The 21759-nt window shown below is 31.3% G+C and overlaps 1 protein-coding gene, 1 long non-coding RNA gene and 1 pseudogene across 4 annotated transcripts; 1 reads left to right on the top strand and 2 right to left on the bottom strand.

The window, feature by feature from the left end:
- Nucleotides 1–775: 775 nt before the first annotated feature.
- LOC132630178 (UDP-glycosyltransferase 86A1-like) lies at nt 776–3409 on the top strand (annotated as a pseudogene).
- Nucleotides 3162–8310, bottom strand: LOC132630024 (uncharacterized). Of its 3 annotated transcripts, none has more exons than XM_060345518.1 (3): nt 7928–8310; nt 5572–5736; nt 3162–3498 (listed from the first exon to the last, which is right to left on the bottom strand). In XM_060345518.1, the coding sequence occupies exons 1-2, from the start codon at nt 8231–8233 to the stop codon at nt 5587–5589; spliced, it is 456 nt and encodes a 151-aa protein (XP_060201501.1). In that variant the 5' UTR covers nt 8234–8310; the 3' UTR covers nt 3162–3498; nt 5572–5586. The 3 variants fall into 3 exon arrangements, with proteins under 3 accessions (XP_060201501.1, XP_060201502.1, XP_060201500.1); XM_060345519.1 differs by lacking the exon at nt 7928–8310 and adding an exon at nt 7349–7921; XM_060345517.1 differs by lacking the exon at nt 3162–3498 and having other exon boundaries at nt 5275–5736.
- Nucleotides 8311–13587: 5277 nt separating this feature from the next.
- Nucleotides 13588–21430, bottom strand: LOC132630023 (uncharacterized). Its single transcript, XR_009578460.1, has 2 exons — nt 21295–21430; nt 13588–14189 (listed from the first exon to the last, which is right to left on the bottom strand). It is a non-coding gene; the product is annotated as an uncharacterized LOC132630023 (long non-coding RNA).
- Between the last annotated feature and the right edge of the window lie 329 nt (nt 21431–21759).

The raw sequence follows: 21759 nt of genomic DNA, 5'->3' as shown, positions 1-21759 counted from the left end.
CACTTGCTGCCCATGGTTTTCATGAATATAACTTTCTTGTACATGGTTATCATGAATTATAGCTTGCTTGCATGAACTTGTAAAACACATATAGTATTTTCTTGAAATAGCGTAATATAACATAAACTAGCATGCATGAACCCATGGAGTGAGATATATGGGTTTTTCATAGATTATGGACAGATTCTTAATAATCATAAAGAAATATTAAGAACTCAATGATGGAATTATAACAATTGATAGATAATATAATCATGGACATGGACCTCGGGTTATCATGAGCATGGTATAGAAACCCTAGTTTTCGTAAAGAATCATAATTTATGGATTATGAGGCGTGGGGAAGAACAATGATGTTCCCACACGTAGAGAGTAACTCTACATACCTTAGTCGCTCCAAAACTTGAATTAAAGACTTGAGTTTTGAAGAAGATTTCCAAAATCTTGAATTCTTGAACCTTGAGATGAGTTTTCTTGAAAACCCTAGTTTATGAACAATGATTTCTTGCTTAGATTACAAGGATAAATATTAGAATTGACTTAGAATGATCTTGGAATGATTAGAAGGGTTTACTTGAGTTAGAAAGAGATTAGGGACTTGAATTCAACCTAGAATCATGATAAAACTTACAGGGTTCTTGAGGTTTGGGACTTGTTCTTCCTAACTTTAGGGTAATTTTTCGTGACTAGGGGTGTTAGGGAAATAAACCCCAAGCTTAAATATAACTTAAAACGCGAAATCCCAACTTTTAACCCGAAATCGACCTGTTTCGCGATGGGTCCGCGATGCAGGTGCATCGCGCGACATTCTTCAGGTCACTACTCAGAGTTTCGCGATCGGCCCGCGATGCGGGGCCATCGCAGGCGCTCTCACGCACCCTCACGCGCCCCGTGTGTCGGTTCCAGGCAGTGTTCGGTAAACTGGTCATAACTCCTTGTACAAAGCTCTGTTTGGGCTCCACAATATACCGTTGGAAAGATATTTGAAAGGGCTACAACTTTCATATTTTAAGTTTCCTCAAATTCCCAATGGATTTTCACTAAATAGGAATGGAAGGAAGACGTATCGAAACCTTAGCCGATTCTATAGAATTTTAAGTGCCTTACTATTAGCCATATTGAAACGATCATATCTCCTTGCTCCGATCTCTTATTGGCTTGGTCATTAGATCGTTAAAAAGGTATTTCTACATACTACAACTTTCATTAAGAGTACTTTCCCAAATTTCCAACTAATCAAGGATTTATGGCTGCCCGAAGTAGGCCTATCAACCATTTTCGCAAAACGTTCAAACCTTCAGTTTTTCCACTAAAACTCTAATGATATGAGTCTAAACTTAGTTCCAAGATACGGGGTGTTACACTTGCCATCCTTGTTCTAGAATTCAGTGGTGCGCATTAATCTACAAGGCATTTCAAGATGTTCGAAAAGTCGATATAATAATAGCCAACACAGTTCAAGAACTCAAACTCGAACTCGAAACTATCACATCAATTCAAGAACAACACAATTCTAAGCAATTGGTCCAATTGTGTTCGCCAATTTCACTGAACTGACTATTCTGAGTAGCATATGGTTCGAGTTCGATTGCACCCAATGGCTCGACACCAAGCCCCGTCGTTCGGTCTTGTACGTCTCATTTGGGGGTGTGCATCTTGTTAACAAAGAAGATATTCTTGAACTAGCTCATGGACTTATGCATAGTGAAGTTAATTTCATTTGGGTACTTAGGGCTAATTTTTTAGGTGATGATGAAAAACGTATTTTGCCCGTTGGATATGAAGAAAAGGTGAAGGGTCAAGGGTTGATCGTGCCATGGTGCAATCAAACAAGTGTGATTTCACATTCAGCAATCAGAGGTTTCTTGAGCCACTGTGGATGGAATTCCGTAGTGGAAAGTATTTGGTGTGGAGTGCCATTGATCTGTTTTCCACTAGTCACTGGTCAATTGGCTAATCGACAGTTAGTGGTTTATGATTGGAAAGTTGGGATCAATCTTTGTGATGGGGAGTCGATCAAGAGAGAGGAAGTACGCGACAAGATTAAATATTTGATGAGTGAAGAGACTTTGAGTAATATAAGGAAGACTATTGCGCATGAAAGAGACATTTCTTAAGGAACAGGCTCCGAATGGATCATCCAATGTTAATTTTGACAAGTTTGTTGAAGAATTGAAGATGAAGGTTAGTTTAGCTTGAGAGATATTTTTTTTAATTTCTTTTTCTTGAAAATAATAAAAAAGGCAGCTTGGTGCACTAAGTTCCCGCTATGCGCGGGGTCCAGGAAAGGACAGGACCAAAAATATCTCTTGAAAATAATAATACTAATAATAATTTTTTTTAAAAAAAAACTTTGAAATCAACAATACACAGAAGTAGCTCACCTCCATGTAAGTATATATGTAGCAAATGTTAGCTGTTTGCAAATCACTTGAGAACAAGTTTTACATCTTCCTGCCCCTTTTATTTTGTAAGTATGGAGTTGTTAATTTTTTTTCTTTCTTCATCTTGACATATATCCAAATGGAAAAATGTTCCAAAGTTACATAGACAGCTAGCTATAAAAGCAATCATATTCTTTTCTAGATAATCTACTTCCGACATGGCTAATGGAAATGGTGTTGATTGAACGAACAAAAGTCTCACATTAAAAGTTGTTGAGAAACAAAAGCTACAATATGTAAGTGTAGTCACACTTTTAAATTAATAATATGAAGCTTTCTATTAAAACTGTACCAACTTGGCGTATTGTGTATCATACTAAGGTAAAGTGCCACCTTTAGGCACAGCCCAAATGCCCAACATGTGATAAGTGATGTTAGAGCCGATGGTTCGGCGAGATTAGTATGCAGATGATAGAGTAGCTCTAACATGAGCACCTAATTAAAGAACTAATCATTTGTTCAACAAACAAATTGCAAAATTTCTAATAAAGTAACCCACACTTTGACCAAATCAAATGGGTACAAGAATTAATCAAAGTGGGAAATAGAAAAATACACTTATACCAAACAACTTTGAATCATATGTGCCTTGTCCCATTTAATGTCACGCCTCGAACCATGGCCTGAGCGAAACACGACACTCGGTGCCATACTACATGTGACCAAGCGAACCGCATGGCTTGCTGAATCATCATGAGGCATACATGAGCGGAAATATAGCATGAACTTGATGAGCTTTTATAAAACATGATACGTCATAATAATTTAATGAAATACTTGTTTAAATCATAAATGCGGAAATAACATGAGTTGAGTCAAAGATGGCTAAACACCTTGCATGTCTAACATAACTAAACTGACTAGTCTATGAAACCTCTAATCGTGAATCTTGACTGGAAAACGTACTTGCTTGGACAAGGTCCCCCAGCATACCTTTAAATGCATGACTAGCAAAATAAAGATAAGCGACTAAACCCCGAATGAGATGGGGCTCACCAATGAGCTGATACGAGCAAATCCTACTAAGCAGATGCGGCGTCCTGTAAATACGTACCTGCATCGTGAAATGCAGGCCCCCGGGCAATAAAAGGAGACGTCAGCACATTGAATGTACTGGTATGTAAAGCAACTGAATGAAATAACATGAGACATGAAATAACATGATAGGAACTGAAACTGAAAACCTAGACATGAACATGAGTATGATAAGTAGGGAGAGCATTTCATAAACCGACAACATGATATCACCACGTGGATACGTGGAGTCTGGTACCTCGCCGGACCAGCAGAGCCCCCACACCTTGCCAGGGTATAAGGTGGTAACGTGTCTGATGGATCCATTCAATGTGAAATTAAGGAATCGTCCTAACTGGGTAGAGCGATCATTGTCCTACGGTGGCTACATAGTTTCTGGCTATCTGAGCCTTCTTGGTAATTCGTGCAACTCCCAAATACATGAACATGATATAATTGACTAAGAAGCCCATGATTTTCGTGAATTAACTTATACTTGTCTAGTAATCATGATTTCACGAAATAACTTGTAAACATGGTTTCATGAAATAACTTGTAAACATGGTTTCGTGAAATAACTTGTATTTAGCATGTATGTATCTTAGAGTCATGGCATGAACATAGTTATTTAATACAATTGCATGAAAGCATGTAGACATGTAGGATATTCATGAAATAAGCATTTTTATTTAAAAACCTGCATGCAAGAACCCATGGAATACAAGATATGGGTTTTCATGGATTACAGACGGATTCTCAATAATCATAAAGAAATACTAAGAACTCAATGATGGAATTATAATAATTCATACATAATATAATCATGGGCATGGACCTAGGGTTATCATGAACATGGTATAGAAACCCTAGTTTTAGTAGAGAATCGTAATTTATGGATTATGAGGCGTGGGGAAGAAACAATGATGCTCCCACACGTAGATAGTAACTCTACATACCTGGTAATGCTCCAAAACTTGAATTAAAGAGTTCAACTTTGAAGAAGATTTCCAAAATTTTGAATTCTTGAACTTTGAGATGGGTTTTCTTGAAAACCCTAGTTTAGGAATGATGATTTCTTGTTTAGATTACAAGGATATGTATTAGAATTGATTTGGAATAATTAGAGTAGGCTTACCTTGGTGTTCTTGATGATGGAAGAGGGTATGAGATCGTTTTAGGGCTTGAAGGAATGAAAAATAACGATTTGAACTGATATGGACGAATATATACTGTTCTAGAAAATTGAATTTTACGCCTAGTTAAATACTGGCCGTATTTTGAAAGACTGGTCGTATTTTGAAATACGGTCCGTATTCCGTATGGACTGCACTGCGTCTCTTCGGTAAAATGGTCATAACTCTTTGCACATATATATGTCCGTTTGACCCCCCATAATATACCATTGGAAAGGTATTTCAAAGCTCTACAACTTTCATCAAGGAAGTTTTCCTAAATTCCAAATACGTTTTGAAATACGGGCTGTGTTTTGAAATACGGTCCGTATTTAACAATGTAGCCTCCAAATGTCAAATTCCAGAATGCTCAGAAATATTTGGTACCAGTTTACGACTTGAAATACGGCCCGTATACTGAAATACAGTCATTGTTCATGGGCGTAAACCCATTTTACAACTGAACGGGGAAATTTCAAATTCCCACATTCTTTATTTGGTTTTCTAAATCTAGGATCATGGTCGAAACTTAGATTAAAGGTACGGAGTGTTACATTTAACACCCAACTACTGGTAATTAAACACCTCACACATTCTTGTGCATAAGAAAAAAAAAAAAACCGAAGAGATAAAGAGACTCCAAATGAAGGCTAATAGATCTTATTGGAGTACAAATAAGTCTCAAGAAAAAATAAATAAAAAAGAATCCTAAAAACCCTGCAGAACTTGAAAAAGCTCACCTAAAATTTCAGGGTGTTCAGTTATATATGTCGATAATGATGACATATTAGCTTTATTTTGTTGATGACTTCAAAATTAAGGTCGTCTTTTTTTCTTTTTTTTTTTTAAGAGCAAAGGGCGCTCCATCCTCCTAACTCCTTCCAATTCTCCCAAGTACGAAGATTATATAGTAGTAAGTTATATTAATATAAATCTTCTACCTCAATGAATTATAATTAATGGCTTGAAAAAATGGAAGAGCAAAATTGAGATAACATCTTAGCCATATGAAACACAATGCTGCCACAGCCGCTTCCACCATTGGAGTTGCTGCTGCTTGTTTCAAGTTGCAATTTGGCATTTTTCTTGGTTTCACATGAAGATTTCTGCATTTCCAAGAAAACCAATATTAAAGAAGAAATAAAAAAAAAAAAATCAAGCACATGGTAATTAAGCAGTAATTCCCAAGAGAGCTGATATAGTCAAAGTACAGTTAGTCAAATTTCCAAATTCCAAAGTTGAAGAATCGCAAAGCAGCCCCTAAACCTAGATATTTCTTATACTCCCCAGTTCACTTTTACTCGTCAACTTTAGACTTTTCAAGCTGTTTAACAGAGTATATAATTTATCAATGTACTCATATTAATTGATGCATATAAAGGATTTGAAAAATAATTTGAAGTGAGTAATTAATACTATCGGTAAAACAAGAAAAAAATATTGTCTTATCTTGATATGTGAAAAATGACAAGTAAAAATAAAAATTTATTTTAAGAATAGTGGACAAGTAAAAGTGAACGGAGGGAATATATAGAAGCTTAGTGTTTACATTTATTGTTATAGAGATTTTTTATACTATCAAAATAGTTCATAAGTGGAGTTGATAATATGAAGAATAATAAACACCCTGCTATAACAAAATAAAATATACTCAAGTGTAACAATTTTACGCAGTTGGCGTCTATATTAAATCTTTTCCACTAAAATGATCGACAGCCATTAAATGAGCGTTATCGTTATCTTACTTAGAATTTGGCTTCTTTGCCAACTGCCAAAGTAGCCAAGTTGGTACTGAATTTAATTTTTTGTCTTTATTTTTTCGTCTGACGGGTCAAATAATTTTGTAACTCTTTATAAAAATATTAAGAAATACCTCCACCGTTCACTAAAAAAAAATCACTTTTACTTATCCACCTTAACATATTAAGAGAAAAGTAATTTTTTTTCCTGCGTTATCCTTAGCATTAATTACTCATTCAAATCATTTTTCAAATTAAAACTACAAATCAATTAATATGGATATCAATATAAAATAAGAGTCACTGCACTTATTTTTTGTGCAAAATCCATTATGGACAAGTAAAAGCGACACAAGAAATTTTTCATTGTACACGTCATACACATAACGCTTCAATGTCAAGCTCTATAGGCTAGCAACGGTTATATTTAGTCCAATATTCTTTTGATGCATATGTATAAAATAGATTTTGAATAAATTAGACCAGGGATTATACTTATAATCCTGGGATAACTTTATTCGCAAACCAAACGACCCAAAACTCAAATGATATATTTCATTTTCTAGGAGGACAAAAATGTATTTCATTTTCTAAAGGGTCAAACTTATCAATTTTTAAACTGAAAATTAGTATTTCAATTGACTTGCAAAATAAAATTAAGAATATCAAAATCGACATCATGTGCACTTTGTAGAAATTAAACAAGATATTTTCCCTATTATTTATTCGAAATAAATATTCGCTCAAAAAAAAATGGATAAGATAACGATAATGGGTCATAGTGCACTGCAGCATATTCGTTTTGTCACTTATCTTTTCAAAATTCCATCAATTAATTTCTGAATTAAAAGGATAATTAAAAGGAATTAAAGAAGAATAAGAAAGATCTAATTAATTAACTGCATTCTCTATACAAAAACACCAAAAATAAAACAAATAAATTTAGCTAGAGAGTAAAAAAAATAAAAAATGGAATTACAGATTGATGATGATTATGATGAGGTGGTTCAGCAAGAACAGAAACTCTAACAATAGAACCATCTCTCAAATTATAAGATGATAAAAACATATCACTTTTCAATTTAATTGAATTGTGATAAAGTGCCATATAATCATCTTCCCGTGCTTTTTTAATAACTACAAATTCACCATAATTATCGATGGTTCCACAATTTAATTACTCATATATTATGTTGAGTTTGCAGTGCTACTTCAGGTTTGACGGTAATACAGTTCTATAGACAGTCCAGATATAACATACTCCCTACATAAAAGGACTAAATATATATATATATTTCGATCAAGGAAATATAAAATGTGTTTTATTAGATATCATAAGGACCAAATCAAAATTCACTAATAATCAAGGGACAAAAATTCGAGCTGAGAGTCTATCGGAAGCAGTTTTTCTACCCCACAATGGTAAAAATAAAACGTGCGTACATCCTACCCCTTCCAAATTCTAATTGTGGGGTTACACTGGGTATGTTGTTGTTGTAACCAAGGGATCAAAATGCAATTATCCAACAAAAATAACTAAAGAGAAAAATGGACTTACAGATTGATGATGATGAGGGGGTTCAGCAAGAACAGAGACTCTAACAATAGAACCATCTCTCAAATTATAAGATGATAAAAACATATCACTTTTCAATTTAATTGAATTGTAATAAAGTGCCATATAATCATCTCCCCATGCTTTTTTAATCAATTTCTCTAAATCCTTAACTTTATCTGCTTCTTTCACCTCTGCATACATTTCTGACGTTGGAGACTTCACATTTATCATTAGTTTTCCTTCTCCGGTAGCCGGAATTCTCACTCGTAAACATGGTGTTGTCGATGAAGAAGAAGAGGAAACCATTTGTTTTTTCGGTGAACAAGTTTTTTTATGACTTGTTTCTGTTACCTAACTTACCTCTCCTTTCATAAATGCAAGTCTCTAAAGTTAGGTACTTTATTTATTAGTTCCTCTATTTTAATTTATGTGTTTGACTAAAATTAAAAAAATTATGAAATTTATGATCTGAAATAGTATTTTCTCCGTCTCAATTTATGTGACACCATATAATTTGGCACGAAATTTAAAAAAGAAATGAAGGCTTTTGAAATTTGTAGTCTAAAACAAACTTTATACTCCACTATATTTGTGTGAGTGTATTTCACTAAGAGTAAAAGGGAAATTAAGTTATTTATAATTCGAGAGAGGTCACACTCTTTTTGGAACAGACTAAAAAAGAAAGGGTATCATATAAAATGGGATGGAGGGAATAATAGGTAGTCCTACAGCTATAAATCACCGTATTAACGGTAAAATGAAATAAAATTAATATTACTATTAAATAAAAGAGTTTTATTTTTAAAAACTAGTTAAAAAAAGTATGGTATAAATTGGGATAGAAGAAGAAATAATTTTTGAGAGGCGGCCACCAACCCTACCTTAAGGACTATAGCAGTTTCGATAATACTAATTTTTTTTAAAAAAAAATTAATGTTTTAGGAAAAATAAGAAATCCTTTATTATATTTTTCACATTTATCGTTGCCATTATGATTAATACAGTGTTAATTAAGTGAGACGTTTAAAAATAATCTAAAGAAATACTTTTATTTTTAGGACTACTTATTGACTTCTTGCGAGTGAGTATATAATATGAAAAGAAAAAATGGAACTATTATTTATTTGAAGTATCTTTTGGGACATTTTTCTTTTTATACAAAAAAAAAAATGTAGACTACAGTGTGAAATTAAAGGAGGTCACTGAGGGTAGCTGACTTTCGTGCATGTATAACTACGGGTGGGCGTTCGGCTCTTCGGTTCGGTTTTAGCAAAATTCAGTTTGGCTATTTCGGTTTCGGTTTTTTGAAGGTGGACACCGAACACCGAATCCAACTAGTTCGGTTCGGTTCTTTCGGTTTCAGTTTTTTAAAGTTTGGTTCGGTTCGGTTTCGATTTTTTCAATTCGGTTTTTTTGATATGATATTAGAAGCGATTTCATTTACACTAATTCATATTCTCAAAAGCAACAAAACATAAAACTAAAAAATTAAAATAAAAAACAAACAAACAGGATACAGAAGAACAGAAAACCATAACCATAATATAGGATTACTAGGTGTTATATACATACAGTAAGAATAATTAAGAAAACACATAAAGAATATACATTAATCCTAAAGACACATCCTAGTCACCTTTCTTTGTTAAGGATATTTGATTTTCTCAACTGAAGTGGAAAATTAGGAATACAAAAGCAAAAGAGAGCTTATTACAATTGGATTTTTTTGAGCTTAAACTTAATGGGTCTGGACTATTTTAATTTTTTTGGGTAATGTATAAATTTCTGTTTAAATTTCGGTTCTTCGGTTCGGCTATTTCGGTTTTGGTTTTTTGAAGGTGAACACCAAACACCGAAACAAACTAGTTCGGTTCGGTTCTTTCAATTTCAATTTTTTGAAATTTAGTTCGGTTCAGTCCGATTTTTTGATTATCGGTATTTATGCACAGTCTTATGTGCAACATGGTGGAATTAGAAAAGGCAAATAGTAAGGACACCTTTACTTGGTGCAGAAATTAAGAAATAGCAAAAGCAAAGGAAAAAAGAAAAAAAGAAAAAAAAGATTGTGACAAGTGAAAAATCAGATGGAATTTTCTTTAAATTTATAAAGCAGAAAATATCTATGAAAAATACTATCTACCCAAATAATAGCCAATTGATAATTTCAACGTACTGGAGATAAGGTGGACCACTATCATAGTCATTTTAATATAATACATTATTGTTAGTATATACTTTTGCAGTCGGGCGAATTTACGTGAAAAATATGAGGCACGTGAACCCATATCCTAAAAGTTCTCAATTCGTCTATGTTTGCAGTGCGTAATATATTCGCAAAGAGGACAAAGTTCCAAATAAAAATCGATGCAACGATTATATCTTGTGTACAATATAATAATTTTCAGAAGTCATTGCAAAATAACTTCAAGAAACAATTTCTCTACCTTTCAAGATAGAAATAAGGTCTACACTTTATCCTCTCCAAACCTCACATTGTGAAATTTTATTGGATACGTTGTTGTTGTATTGCTAATAAATTCAAATTAATGGAAGCTTCAAAATAAATTTCAAATACAGGATGAGACTAGAAAAAAAGTTTGATGACGATAATATCTTGCTACATGAGGCATTTGCCTATAAATGGTATATAGTCCTTACACTATGGGGTCGTTTGGTAGGTGGACAAGAGACAAGTTATTCATGTATTAATTTTTGCATTAATTTATATCATGTTTGGTAGCTTGTAAAGAGACACCTTAGTCATGTATTAATTTATGCATATTTACACAACGTTTGGTAGCTAGTTAGAAAGTAAATTATTCATGTATAAAATTAGTACGACTCATGGTTTCCAATTTAAAAAACCGCATAACTAAGTTATGAGGGAATCCATGTATTATTTTATTGGGGGTAGAAGATGAAATAATTAATAAATGGATAACTAATACATGAATAGAAAGTTGAAATGACAATATTACCCTTATCATTCCCCACTTAAATACTTTCCTTTTCTAAATCATATTTTTATATAATTTTAAATATAATATTTTTAAAATAAATAATATTTTAATTTTAATTATTTTTAAAATAAATAATATTTTAATTTTAATTGTAACAAATATTTTAGTTTTAAGAAGTATATAGTAACAAATATTTTAGTTTTAAGAAGTATATAGTAACAAATATTTTAGTTTTAAGAAGTATATAATATTTATTAACTTTTAATATAACAAACCATCCAAAGAAATAATCTATGCATAATTAAAACCTGTATAACTAAATCCTGCATAACTAATACCTGCATTACTAATAACTTTATAACTAATACATGCATTATTAATACCTGCATAACTAATACTTGCATTACTAATACCTGCATAATCCTAACTCAGCTACCAAACGACCCCTATGTGTTCAAAGTATACTTACGCCTTGGATTGTTTATCCGATATCCTCAGAACATTATGTGGTTAACTTTTTAAAAGTATTTGACTACAGAATAAACACAATTTCTAACAAAAGTGATGGCAAATAACTTTTTGATATTGAATGCTAAAAAAAATGTTAATAGAATAGTAGAGAAAAGTATTTTCTTAAAAGAAACATAAAACAAATGTTAGGGAAATCCAATTACATAAAGCCAACTCCGTTTGTATAAGGTCATCTAATCGGCTTTTTCCACCTCATTGATTTCAGTTTTAATATTATCTCAATCAAAAATCAAATAAATGCCATGCGTAGGCTGACGTGTCACGTTAATTTAAATTTAAAACCAATTAAAGCAATCCACGTCTTCACATGATATGTTTTGACCAATCAAATGTTGTCTTCTTACGTAACATTAATGATTCAAAGATTTGCTAAATGACAAGTGAGACAATCAAGTTGAGTGAATGTGTTTTGTTTATAATACTAGACTACTAGTATCCTGTTTTTACAATTATTCACGTATCCCCCTAAAGAAAATGATACAATTCCAACTGAGATCATATATATTACAAAATTATCTTTATCATATTAAATTAACTAAACTTCACCCAATATAACAATAAAGTCGCCCTAACAGTAAATTTTCGACTCCAAGCCTCTCAACTAAAGGTATTCATGATTGGCTTACTGACAATTTAATGTTTAAATTCAAGGGAGTTATAGAAGGTGATTGGAGAATTTTCTTCGGATACACCTGCTAGAAAATTTGAATGTAGCGTAATAGTGCTCTTTTTCAAAATGAGTATTTTTCGGTGAACAAAAAGATAATAGCCCCTATTAGCATGGTTAGAGCTTGTGCTACTTCTTGGCTTTCGTTGAAGAATATTGGGGAAGTGTCTAACGACAAGCACATAGTTTCGTTCGGCTGGTCACCTCCTAACGTTGGGTGGGTAGTTTTGAACACAAATGGGGCTCTTCGAAGGAGTATTTTGATGGGAATTGAAGGCGGTGTATTTCGTGATTCTAATAGCAGGTGGCTTGGAGGATTTTCAGTCAAACTTTAAGTTTGTACATTATTTAGAGCAGAGCTATGGGGAGTCCTCACTAGCATTCAGGAAGCCTGGGATAGGGGTTGGCGCCGAGTCGCCTTGCAAATTGATAATGCTAGTGTAGTTCAAGTGCTGCGGGCTGGAAGAACTGTGCCTTATCGGAATGGTGATATTGTCAACCGCATTCGTCACCTCTTGGCTAGGAACTGAGTGGTCTCTGTTGCCCATATTTACAGGGAGGCTAACTCGATTGCTGATGGGTTAGCCAAAATGGCATTTAGTCAAGAGTCTCGCTTTGAATGACATTCACACGTGCCTTCTAGCATTTCTTCGCGTGCTGCAGGAGATGTAGTTGGGGCCTCATTCCCTCGCCTAGTTTCGAGCTAGTTTCTTGTTGTTATTTCTCTTTCAAAAAAAAAAAAAAAAAACTCCTTCCGTTCCAATTTAAGTGTCTTAATTTGACTAGACACGAAATTTAAAAAATAAAGATAAACTTCCGGTTGGAGTTTGACATTTTTGGCTGTGTGGTCAATGGTCATCTATGTAACTGCTTTAGCTCTTATTGAAAATTTTACCTATCATTTTGTCCCATACCTAAATCTTAAAACTTACATTTCATAATAGGTTTTTGGCTTTTTGCATTATCTTTTTGTCCGGTCAAATCATTCCATGACCAATACCAAGGATTCCAAACCAAACATATGACTATGGATACCGTTTACACTTTACAAACGAATTTAATAGCTATGACCCAAGCTCTTAAAAATATCATTTAAACTTTATCTTAAAAATTCATATAATTTGATGTGCATTAACTCTAAAAGATTAGAATCACGAACTCATAAATTTGGACCCGTTTAGCCATAAGAATTATTCACTTTTTTTGGAATTTTTTTTCACTTTTTTCAAAAATTAGTGTTTGGCTATGAAAGTTCTAAATACAACTTGAAGTTGTATTTGAAATTTGAAAATCAATAACTTTTTTCACAACCAAAACAAGATACATTTCAACAAAAAATACTATTTGCAAAAACTATGGCCAAACACAACTTCAAGTCCAAAATTCCAAAAAAAGTGATTTTTTTTTTTTATTTCTATGACCAAACGCCTAGTTAAACTTCAAATTTTCAAATTTGCTTATGCATATAATATGATTACGGCATAAAACTCTCTATCAACATGTAGAGTTGAATCGAGCATTTATAGTGGATTCATAATGAATCCAACAAACATATTTACACAAAATAAGTTTTTCTTACATACGTACCTACAGATCGAGCCAAAAGCAATGAATTTAACCCATTGAACCCACAATACTTCAAATCACGATTTTTCAACCATCTTACAACAATATATATTATTCAAATCCCACAAATTAAACCCCTAAAACTCAAACAATTATCCATAAAACTTACAAATTAATTGTCAAGGAGCTTCAGCAAAGACATTGACTTTGATAATAGAACCATCTTTAACATCATATGTAGATAAGTTGTCATCCACTTTCATTTCAACAGAATTGTGCCTTAGCAACATATAATCACTTCCCCATGCTTGTTTAACAATCTTGATTAAATCTTCAACTTTATCACTTGCTTTCACTCCAACTAAAAATTCAGATGTTGGTGATTCAACTTTTACTCTGACTTTTTGCTCTGTTGCCATGGTGATCATCTGGAAAATTTAGGAGGGAGGAAAAGAACAAGTTTCCACCTAATTTGGGATTTGGAGAATTTGTTGTTGACTTTAGTTTAGTTGTTGCTTGGATAAATGAACAAAGCTACCTGTATGTCAAAGATTTATAAACAAGATTAGAGCCTGTTTGGTTGGTGGAATAAACATACTTATGGTTGGTGGAATAAACATACTTAATTTGTATTTGTCCTATAGAGAAGAGCCGGTTGGCTCAACATTTCGTCGTCCGTTCCAATTTAAAAAAAAAAAAAAAATTATGAGCCCCATATATATTAAACAATAACTAATATTAAAAAAAAATGTGAGCCCCATATTAAATACCAACCAGTATTAAAAAAAAAAGTAGACCCCACCACCTCCAAACTCACGAGAAATAAAAATGAACCCCATATTAACAAAACCAAGCAATATTATAAAAAAAAAGTGAATCCCATATTAAAAAAATAAACAATGTTAAAAAAAAAAAAAGTGCATCCTATATTAAAAAAAACAAACAATGGTAAAAAAAAAGGTTGAGCCAACCAACTCTTCTATATAGTACAAAAATCAAACAATTAAATCAATAATGATGGATTCATTGCCACATGCGTATCAACCCATTAGTGAGAGCAAATGAAATTATTGTACAGCAACATACTTAAAATACTTATATATTAAAATAAAATAGAATTTAATTACTTTTTCATTTTTTTCTTACTCGAATAAATGTGAAAAGAGATTAATGTCATAAAAGAAAAAATAATATTAAATGAAAATCAAATAATTAATAAGGTAAATTAGTGAAATTATAATTCTAATTGACGTTTCCTTTAGAAAACCGTGTAAAAAACAACATGACAAGTAAAATGAATTAAACAAAAATATTTACTAAAAATTAAAAAATAGAAGTTCTTCATTTATATAGAAAATCAAATTTCTACTTTATTTCATTTTAAACATGTAAAATTAATATAATAATTTGAATTAGAATTATCCAAATCAAAATTTGATAAAAAAAATTATATGTATTACTTTACTATTACTACTATATAGAAGAGCCGGTTTATAGAGGCAAGATCATCGTCCGTGTTCGGTCCCATTTTTTTATTTAAGGGCAAAAAAATAACGTTTTATACTTTATATTACTAACTCTTCTAAAAAGTAGATAGAAATACTTTATTATATTTCTATTTTTCTACTATATAGAAGCATTGGTTTACCCATGCTTCGTCGTCAGTCACTCTTAAAAAAAATAAAAATTGGACCCCACACTAAAAACGCCAAGCAATATTAAAAAAGGAGGGGGGGGTGGACCCCACCCTCTCCAAACTCATGAAAAAAAAAGTGGACCCCACCCTCTCCAAACTCATGAAAAAAAATGGACCCCATATTAAAAAAAAAAAAGGCAGCGTCAAAAAAAAAAACGTGCACCCCATATATTAAAAAATCAAACAAAATTCAAGTAATTCCCAAAGTATCCCCATCAAGTCAATTATAGTGGATTCATTGTCACATGCATATTAACTCATTAAAGGGAGCAAATGAAATTATTGCACAACAAAAAATATGGACCCCATATTATTACTTTTCTTCAAAATATTTAATTGTTGTATTTGCTATTTCGCCATGTCATTTATTTGTTATGTTTACTAAAATAAATATACTTAAAATATATATATATTTAAAAAATAAGATACAATTTAATTACTTTTTTATTTTTATTCTTACTCTAATAAATGTGAAAAGAGATTAATATCAAATGAAGATCAAATAATGAATAAGGTAAATTAGTCAAATTATAATTCTAATTCACGTTTCCTTAAAAAATCATGCAAAAAATAACATGATAAGTAAAATGAGCTAAACCGAGAATATTTACCAAAAATTAAAAAATACTCCCTCCGTTTCAATTTATATGAACCCATTTGACTGGGCACGACATTTAAGAAAGAGGAAAGACTTTTAAAACTTGTGGTTCAAAATAAACCTTGAAAATTTGTGTGGTTGTAAATCATTCATAAAGTGAATTTGTTTCCAAATTAGGAATGAAGTCATTCATTTTGGCACAGACTAAAAAGGAAATAGGTTCAAACAAATTGAAACAGAGGGAGTAGCATTTCTTCGTTTAAATAGAAAATCAATTTCTACTTTGTTTCATTTTAAACATGTAAAATTAATTTAATAATTTGAATTAGAATTATCCAAATCAAAATTTGATAAAAAATAATAATAAGTATTTTACACCTTTAAATTGATCGAATTAAAATTGAAAGTATCAACTAATGCTTAAATATTGCTATTATTTTATCTCAAAGAGAGAGAAATAGTTTTCTTTTAAACAAGTCTTCTGTTTTAAAAAGTATTAATAAATTTTCGTAGCAAACATGAATATAATAAAGTTTTAGATACGGAGCACAAACTACAATGCTATATTAATCGTATGTTATATATATATATATATTATCATTATCTAAACACAACTACATATACATAGATACACTATAATTCGAAGTGTTGGGCCCGTACGCAGCACGGACATAGGCCATCTAGTCACCATATAAAACTCTTGTGTTTATTTTCCGTATAAATAATACTATCTGCATAAGTTATATGTGAGGTAACATGTGAAATAAGAGTATGTTAGGCAGTAAGGCAAAGTGAGTCGAAAGTTATTTTTAATATGATATAATATTATTCACTTTGGACCTAACTTCTCATGATTTTCACAAGGTCTCTGACAATTTTTTAAAAGTGGGAACTCACGAATAGCCACTTTTCGGCTAAAACTTCAAGATAATATTAAGGAGTTTTATCTAAAAAAATTGAATCTCGATAATACCCCCTCCATTCCAAAATAAGTGTCATTTTAGGCTTTTTATTTTGTTCCAAAATAAATGACGTTTTTGGATTTCAAGAATATTTTGGATAGATTCAACCAAAATTGTCCTTGTTTAAGTAATCGAGATTCATTAATTACATTTTTTTTCTAGATATTTAATTATATAAGCACAATATTTTATGTCAAATGAAATGGTGTTCACATTATACATAGTATCATACTAGCATAACTCTTCTCCTATATATCAAAACAAATTTTTGGCTAATTTGTTAAATTATTGGCAATGAATTATGGATAGATAAATTGAATAGGAATTTTATTAAAAATCATGACAAGGCAGATTTGTACTAAATGTTTAAGTTAATGATTTTATTGGAGTGGATTAAAAGTTCAATCCAGCCAATGGTTTCGTTTAATCAAGCTCGGGCATGGGTAATTTAATTTTATCAACAACGTACATTTAACAGCTCCATTAAATTTTCATTCATAATCTAGATTTACAATTGAAATTTTTGTTAGCTGAAGGTTTAATGATACCCCTCGTTAATTGTTCATCCAACTAAAGTTTTAATTAACTACTACTCAATACCCAATGTTAACTTAAAATATAATTAGGGGTAAGTTGGTAAAAACACTCCTAATTTTCTAGAAATGAGTAATTTTGCGCAAGGGTGTGCATAAGCTAAAAGAGTCACTTATCTTGGAATTGAGGGAATAGTAGCTATTTTTTAAAGATAAGGTCGAATATTACTCAGTGAGCACTAATTAGCTTGCTTTAGGCCAAGTCCAAATAGTTCTCATGAAGTGTCTAGCACCATTAAAAATATCCCTACACTTTATATTCTAACTTTTACTTTGACTTTTTTGTTCTATTGTCGTGGTGATCATCAGGGAAATTTCGCACGGATAAAAGAACAATTTTATACCTAATTAAGATTTGGAGAATTTTTTTTTGACTTTTAGTTTGGTTTTTGCTTGGATAAATGAACAAAGCCACCTATATTATCAAAGATTTATATACAGGATTAGTGCCCGTTTGGTTGGTGGACTAAGCAGATTAATTTAATCACAGAATTTTGTCTTGTCATTTTCCCGCATAAATATATATGCTTAAGTTATGCGAGGTAAAATCAGAAATAAGAATAAGTTGGCTAAGCAACTAAGCAAGCTAAAAGTATATTGTGTGCTTTTGACCAAATTCGTACGATTTTCCTAAAGGTCTTTCACAAATAAAAGGGATAAAATTTACAAATTAGCCACACTTTTTGGCTAAACCGGGACAATGTCCGGGAGTTTTATCTATAAAATTTGAAACTCTATAATAGTGATTATATTTATAAAAATGGTGCCGACAAGTGGCCAATGGATGCTATTTTAAAGTATAATATTGTCCGTTTTATGTCAAGTCCGTACGGTTTTCACTAAAGGTCTCGCATCATTAAAAATATTTCTATACCTTATATGCATTTTTTTATTTTTCAATTTAACTAGAAATATGAGACTTTTGATTGCACATCTAACAAAATACGAATAATAGTAATCCATGGATAATAAATAAAAATAAGCAAAAAAATGCTTTCACATTCTTCATATTTATATCTTCTTTTTTCCTCGAAATTATTCAACTAATCTTTATATTATAATTTTTGCGCTGTAACTTTCGTATAGTTTTTCCTCAAATCAAACAACCAAAGCTAAAGACATGACCATTGGCTTATTTTATTGTTTTAGTAGACTACTAGTTGGCCAACAGATTTGAATTATTGGTTCTGGATAAGGAAGAAATGATAAATATTGAGTAGAAGACAATAGTTGAATAATGCAATTTAACATAATTTTTTTTGTCTCATTGACCGTATGGGTTCGAAAACGATGTGTTCTGATGGATTTCTTGCTCTTTGAAAGAAATCTGTTATCTGAATTGGTAAAATGATGATGAATAACATATTTGTTCTATAACACGAAAAGAAAAGAAATTAATACTATGCGTGGAGCTTCTTCTTTTCTTCACAAAATTGCAATCTATAATCTTATTTAAAAAGGGTCATTTGCACCTTTGTCCCTATTTTGTGCTGATCTTTAATTTTTATCACTCAAGACAAATAACTCCTTCGCGGAGCGTAAATTTATATTTTCGCATCTTAATATCTACACATTATGTTATGTCCCGCGCTTTTAAAGAACTTATGCCCCACTAGACATAAGTTCGACTGTTACAGACAAAAATTAAAGACCAGCCAATTTGAAGGACAAACCGTGCAATTTCTTCATTAATTGCCGGTTGGTTAATCTTAATCGAATCAAATTTAATTGCTAGTGGACCAAACTCGATGAGGCATTGAAGCAATTATCTCATATTACGCTTTTATTTACTTAATAATATTTTAAACACGACCTAATTTCTTTCATGAGTTGAGGTGTGACTTGAACCTAAAGCTTCTGCCTAATATGGCACTATATTGAAACCACTTCATCTAAAAATTTAAGTTTTTTTTTTAAAAAAAAAATATTTATCTATTTATTTACTTATATCCTTAAAAAAAAAACAAAATCTAAAATATCTTTCAAAATAAGCAACCATATGGAGAGATCAAAACAATCTTTGGACAAAAACCAAACATGGACTCAAACGATCAATATTTAATTACGAATAAAATGTGAGCCATAAATTAAATAGTCGCTTTTCATTATCCATTTCAGAAGGGCCTTAAAAAAATTACATAAAATAAAGGGAAAAAATGAAAATAAAAATTGATCCTTTTCTTTTTTGGCCACAATACCAGATTCTCTTTGAAGAACGCCAGTCTACACATCAAAATTATGCACCTTAATTTAGGCTTAATACCCAGATGGACCCTTAAATTTGGCATGTTTTGTAAGATAGGCATATAAACTTATAAGGTGACCAGATAGACACTTAAACTTACTCAAAGTGTATTTTTCAAGTTTTTCAGTTGTTTTGAAAACAAAAACTATATTTTTCAAACACTCACAATTTTCATGGCCAAACAAGCCCTAAATATATCACAAAATATTTTTTTTAAAATGCAAAAATAAGGCAAACGCATATACATGAGACTATAAATGTGCACTTAAACCAATAAATACTCGCTAATCGCAATTTTGCAGCTTTCAATTAACTCGATTTTTTTTTACACTTGAATAATTAAAAAACAATAACTTTAACCAATAAAAATCCTTAAAAAAAGAAATTTCAAATTAAGAAATTTCTTTTTTTTAAGGATTTTCTTCTCGGCTTTACAGTTTTCTTAATTTGAAATTTCTTTTACACTTGAAATACTGAACTTAGAAATTTCTTAATTTGAAATTTCTTTTTTTAAGGATTTTTATTGGTTAAAGTTATTGTTTTTTAATTATTCAAGTGTAAAAAAAAAATCCGAGTTAATTGAAAGCTGCAAAATTGCGATTAGCGAGTATTTATTGGTTTAAGTGCACATTTATAGTCTCATGTATATGCGTTTGCCTTATTTTTGCATTTTAAAAAAAATATTTTGTGATATATTTAAGGGCTTGTTTGGCCATGAAAATTGTGAGTGTTTGAAAAATATAGTTTTTGTTTTCAAAACAACTGAAAAACTTGAAAAATACAATTTGAGTAAGTTTAAGTGTCTATCTGGTCACCTTATAAGTTTATATGCCTATCTTACAAAACTTGCCAAGTTTAAGGGTCCATCTAGATATTAAGCCTTTAAATAATAACGACTTGGCTCTATATATTTTCTAGCAGAGAACAGAAGAAATTCAGATTTTGTGATCACTAGCTACCCAAACATTAACTAAATAAGTTGATCATTTTTAATTTAAAAAATACATCAGACGTATTCAATTAAATAATTTCATCTCACAAAAGTGCATCTTATCTTTGTCCTGGGAATTTGAAAACCAAATTCACAGTAAAGTATAGTTTCTTTTTTCAAGTTTAATTAAAGGAGCAGAACACAAAAAGGAAAGTTGAACTCTATAGATGGATTCATGTATAAACAAATTAAGAAAAGAAGAAAAGGAAAGGGATAATGACACTTTTAGTCCTTTAGTTAGGGGTAAATTCTGATTTCGTTCCATGTGATATTCGACTAAGCACATTTAACCTTCCAATAATTAAAATGTGTGATTTTAGTTCCTTTATGTAGGAAATATGTTATATTTAGAATTTTCAGAAAACTTGTGATTATTCACAAGCAAAGGGATCAAAAGTTCACATTTCAAGTAATTAAAAGGTTAAATGTGCTTAGCCGCATATGACAAGAACTAAAATCAGAATTTATCAATAATCGAGAGATCAAGAGTGCTATTAACCCAAAAGGAAACAAAAAATTAGAGAAGAATAAGAGGGATTTAAACACAAGAAAATTTACCTTATTTTAAGTGTATTTTGTAGCAGAGGCACTTGAGCTCATTGATTTTTTCTGTTGTGTTTCATTTCATCATTATTGTTATAAAATAATAACTATAAAGTAAATATACGGAAGAAATATGTAGAGAGAATATCAGTTTATATTACTTCTGCTCTTTCAACATTGCATCTGTGCATCCTATTTATAGGAGCAACAAGACATGGGATATTTTGGGATATTTTGGGATATTTATGGGATATTTCCAAATAATGGATATCCACTAAGATGGGATATTTACAACACTCCCCTTGGATGTCCATTAATAGATGATGTACCTCGTTAAAACCTTATTAAAAAAAAATCCTGTGGGAAAAAGTTCTAATGAAGGAAAAAGAGTGCACATATCTAGAAATACGCTTTGAGAGCTGCCTCATTAAAAACCTTACCAAGAAAACCCAATGGGACAAAACTTGGTTAAGGAAAAAA

This window comes from Lycium barbarum, chromosome 3, assembly GCF_019175385.1.
Source record: "Lycium barbarum isolate Lr01 chromosome 3, ASM1917538v2, whole genome shotgun sequence".
NCBI lineage: Eukaryota > Viridiplantae > Streptophyta > Magnoliopsida > Solanales > Solanaceae > Lycium > Lycium barbarum.
Note: the sequence above shows the minus strand (reverse complement) of the source record. Positions and strands in the feature narration are given on the sequence as shown.